The 4120-nt window shown below is 48.5% G+C and overlaps 1 protein-coding gene across 1 annotated transcript in view; it reads right to left on the bottom strand.

Annotated features, from left to right (window-relative positions):
- The window catches only part of ZC3H12A (zinc finger CCCH-type containing 12A), a gene marked incomplete at its 5' end in the record, with an annotated part of 7664 nt that extends 3546 nt beyond the window's left edge, over positions 1–4118 (bottom strand). The window contains 3 exons of the mRNA XM_008635230.2: positions 1–182; positions 715–854; positions 3850–4118. The exon at positions 1–182 is cut by the window's left edge and continues 40 nt beyond it. Of these exons, the coding sequence (XP_008633452.1) occupies positions 1–182; positions 715–854; positions 3850–4118 (591 nt within the window). The remainder of the gene's footprint in view (positions 183–714; positions 855–3849) is intronic.
- Positions 4119–4120: the final 2 nt, after the last annotated feature.

Below are 4120 nucleotides of genomic sequence, written 5' to 3'. Positions count from 1 at the left end.
CTCGGGACGCTCGTTCTGCAGATCCCGGTAGGTGTCATTGGACACAACGATGCCATCGGATTCGTGCGCCAGCTTCACAATGAACCGGTCATCATAGCACACCACACGCTTGCCCCCGACCCGCCGCGATGGCGTGAACACCAGGATCTTCTTCTTCTCAAGGTCACGCAGAATGTACTGGTCTAGAGCAAACACAACTGTGAGCACAACTGCACAGCCCAAAGGCCTTCGCACAAACAGAGTAACATTATAAATGAACAAAAAAATTCACGTGAAGTCATTCCGTTTCTCCACAACCCAGACTGTACTCAACCCTGCTCACACTGTCCTGAGTTACTCAGAAATCTCTTTGCAAGTTCAGAGCAAACTCCCCTCAATTTGAATCATTCTGCCTAAATATGTTTCAGTTAAATACAAAGCACAAAGTGAGTCCCTGCAAGAGGAAAAAATTCAAGAAATAAAAGACAAGAAGTTAGGAAGCAGAGCAGTATTACATTCCTTGTTTTCTGAATTATTTCAGCTGATTTAGGCAAAAGCTGGCTTAGGGGAGAGGTTAATGACTAATTCTCCCTGGTCAGATCAGCTCATTGCATCTGCTACTACTCAGACTTTCCATTCTGAAGTTAATTACTGACTTAGCCAGAACTCTGCAAGCTCATTAAGTGACAGAGCAGTCAGCCCGAAAAGCTACTTTTGGTTTTCATATTTTCATACCTGTTATGAGTACATCTGGTCGGGGCTGCTCCTTCCTCCATGATGGCACAAAGACTGTAATATCCTTGTGTCCCCTGTCCCAGAACCACTGGACAGCCAGAAGGATACCTCGGCAGGAGAACACTTCTTTATTCCCATGGCTGCAAAGGAGAAAATTAAGACTTTAATTCCTTCATGATTCAGTACAGGCTAGTCAGGCAATGCATAGAGCAAAGGCAGCCAGCAACTAGGACAAGCTTCAGTAAAGTGTTGAGGAGCACAGGCAGCAAACACAGGTGCTTACTTTGTGTAACAAAATCCTCACTCAGACCTGCCCAGCATTCCTGTTCATTTCAGGATACCAGTAAACACCCAAATACTCACTGGGAGGGAGGGAGGGAGGGAGACAGCAGCTGTAACTGTTGCAGCAGCTCTGAAACAGCCTCTGCTTCAACCCTGGGCTTCTGAAGGTTATTTTTAGCCCAGAGTACAATGTGATCTGAAACCCTTTGTGCTACTCTGCCAGCTAATGCCAGTGGCTGTTTCCTGCCAGGGTGCACTGTACCCTCACGGGGGGCTTGCTTGCAAAGTTGTTCTGATCACTTCAGGAAAACAAGATATTTTATGCACTCTCACCTCAAGGAAAGACAATTCATACCATGACGGCTCAAAAACCTCATCTACAAATGCACTATTTGGACAAAATGGTAACATCTCCTGTGATCAGTGCTGGATGAGTGAACAGCTCATGGCACTTGGAGAACAAAGTTTGACAACCTTGTCAGAAGCCACGGACTGATGCAAAAAGCTTCTTAATTATTCATTAGGTTATATCAATAAGTTTCCAGACCATCTAGGAGGAAGCTACCCCTCCTGGTTTACAAGCAGTAGTATTTACAGTACAATCAGCCCTTCTGCTGATAGTGGTTCTGGCAAACTTTCAACACTTCTATTCCAGCCTGATATGTCACGCTGGGGATCCAATGCCTGTGTTCTGTGACAGCATTCTGGGAAGATGCCCTACACCAAAAGGAACTGCTCTCAGAATTCAGGAAGATCTTCCTCACCTGGGCACTCCTTCCATCTGCACCTGAACAACATTTTGGCTCCCACCACCCCTTGGCAGCCCAGTAGGCCCCTCACCCGAGCCATTCCTGCAGAGGCACTGTTGCAGCACCACTACAGAGAAATTTCACTTCCCCTCCCAGCCTCATGCTTTCTTGAAACTACAAAGAAAGTTGAAGAGCTGTACAAAAGTACTTATTCTAGAAGAACTAAACACTTGGCAACAGAACTAACACCTAAAGAGACACCTAACATAACTCCAGTAAGAATCCTAAATTACAGAAGACTGACAATCACCATCAGAAGATGCTCTAAAAGTTTTCTCCAATATCAGATGGATTTAGCTATAAATAGCCAGGCACAGGTTACTGCAATTTTTAAAGAGATAAATGTGAAAAACAAATGCTTTTTGGTGGATTATTTTTTGTTTTGGGTTGTTGGTTGTTTTTTATTTTTTTGAGTCCCTGCTACCAACTCCAAATCTCCAGAAGGCAGCTAATTGGGCTGATCTGATTTGGCAGCAGCCAAGGAAAAATTCCCTTAGAAGGAAGTAAAAGCTAATTTCCACTATGATTTGCATAAGTTTGTCAAGAGCTGTTGAGGGAGGCCACAGTACACACTGCAAATGAATCAGCAGGGAACATCACACCATCAATACAGGAAGTTTCAGAATGGAATTCCCCTTCTAGCAAATTGCTTAAAAAAGCCAGACTGCTTCTCTCATGTCAGACCCTGTGCTCTGGCCTGCCCTGACTCACAGCTGCTGTGATTTCCCCTCTGCATTTTTGGGTAACTTTCACCGGTAAGAAGCTCCTCATTAACAAACACAGCCAATCCTGCTGTGTTTTAAGCCTGTTAAAGCCCAAGCACTTATCCGAGGTAAACTTTGCTGCCAAAGTCACTTATCAGCCTGGGCTCACAATAGGCCATTTTCCATAGTGTTCCCAGAGCTGTGGAGAGGGTAGGAACTAGAACAGGTTCTCTTAAGGGACACCAGGCACGGCTTTCACTCTCCAGCCCTGTTCCACTGCCATCACCATTCTTCATTTGCCCTGGGACTCATGGGCACAGTAGCCCTTGCCCCATCTTTTCTCAGAACTGTCAGCCAGGGCTGGGAGAAAACCACACCTGCAAACAAATCTCCATGCAGCACTTTCACCTCAGACAAACCTACTGCAACCCACACGGCAGCTCCACCCGCACCAGAGGTTATTTTTTATAAAATCTGCATACACAAACATAAGCAACAAAGGAGGCAGCTTCTGAGCTGTAACAGAAAAAAGCTTTCAGAACCCAATTCAGAACCTGGTGCATTACATTTCAAGAGCCCAGAACCCTCACTGTGCAGAGGTGGGGAACACATACTGCTGGGGGTGGGGTGAGGGCACGCAATGCTCACCATCGTGGGAGCAAAACCCAGGGCGAAAATTTGGGACATCACACCAATAAATGTCCAGCCCTGAGACTCTGGATGCTTCATGTATATTGGGGCCTCTGGTCACAGTGTCCAACAGTACCTGCTCCAGCAACACTGGGACGCAGGAGATGCTGCAGATGAGCCACAGCCCTGCCTTGGTGACACCTTTGACATCTAATCGTTCTCTACCTTGTACAGAAATTCACCAAAATACAAGAGGCACAATTTGGAGACAGGTCTCCAATGGAGCTCCATATTACAAAGCCTTCTCTAATTAACCCTGTAATTATTTATTGAGCAACTTCCTGCTACGGAAACTTAGACAAAGCCACTAGTTAAGAGGACAACGTCTCTTCAGTTATCCCCTCAGCGCTAGCGCAAAGGAGGAAACGTCTGTTTCAAAGGAAGCACTGCTGCCCTCATCACTGCCCCGTGACTGGCGGCTCTGGGCAAGCAGAGCAGTGCCAAGACCGGCCCGCACCAGCAAACGTGGTGCTCGTCCTCGTGAGAGCCGTGCGTGTTGGAGAGGCACCTTAGAAAGTATTACCAGCCCCCTTCCAAGCACCCAGAAGCGGCTGCTTTGAGAGAGCGACCAATCTCCGAGCTCTGTGCGCCTGGTAGAGCTCGTACCCAGAGGTCACACACCGACAGCCCCACGCCCACCCCGGACGCACCTCATGGCCACGTTGCTGCCATCGATGACGATGGGCTTCAGGTTGTCGCTCTCCGTTTCTTCGGGGCCGGGCGCCGGGGACTTATTGCCGGCGCCGCCCCGAGGGACCAGCGGGGCCTCGCTGGGCTCGGGCGGAGCCTCGGGGCCGTCCCGCTCGGCCGGGCCGTGCTTCACCAGCTCCCCCAGCACCGTGTTGGTGTCGGCGCCCAGGCCCAGCTTCTGCAGCACGACGCGGATCTCCTCCGAGGAGTAGCCGAGCTTGCGGAAGAAAT

This window comes from Corvus brachyrhynchos, unplaced genomic scaffold, assembly GCF_000691975.1.
Source record: "Corvus brachyrhynchos isolate BGI_N302 unplaced genomic scaffold, ASM69197v1 scaffold65, whole genome shotgun sequence".
Taxonomy (NCBI): domain Eukaryota; kingdom Metazoa; phylum Chordata; class Aves; order Passeriformes; family Corvidae; genus Corvus; species Corvus brachyrhynchos.
Note: the sequence above shows the minus strand (reverse complement) of the source record. Positions and strands in the feature narration are given on the sequence as shown.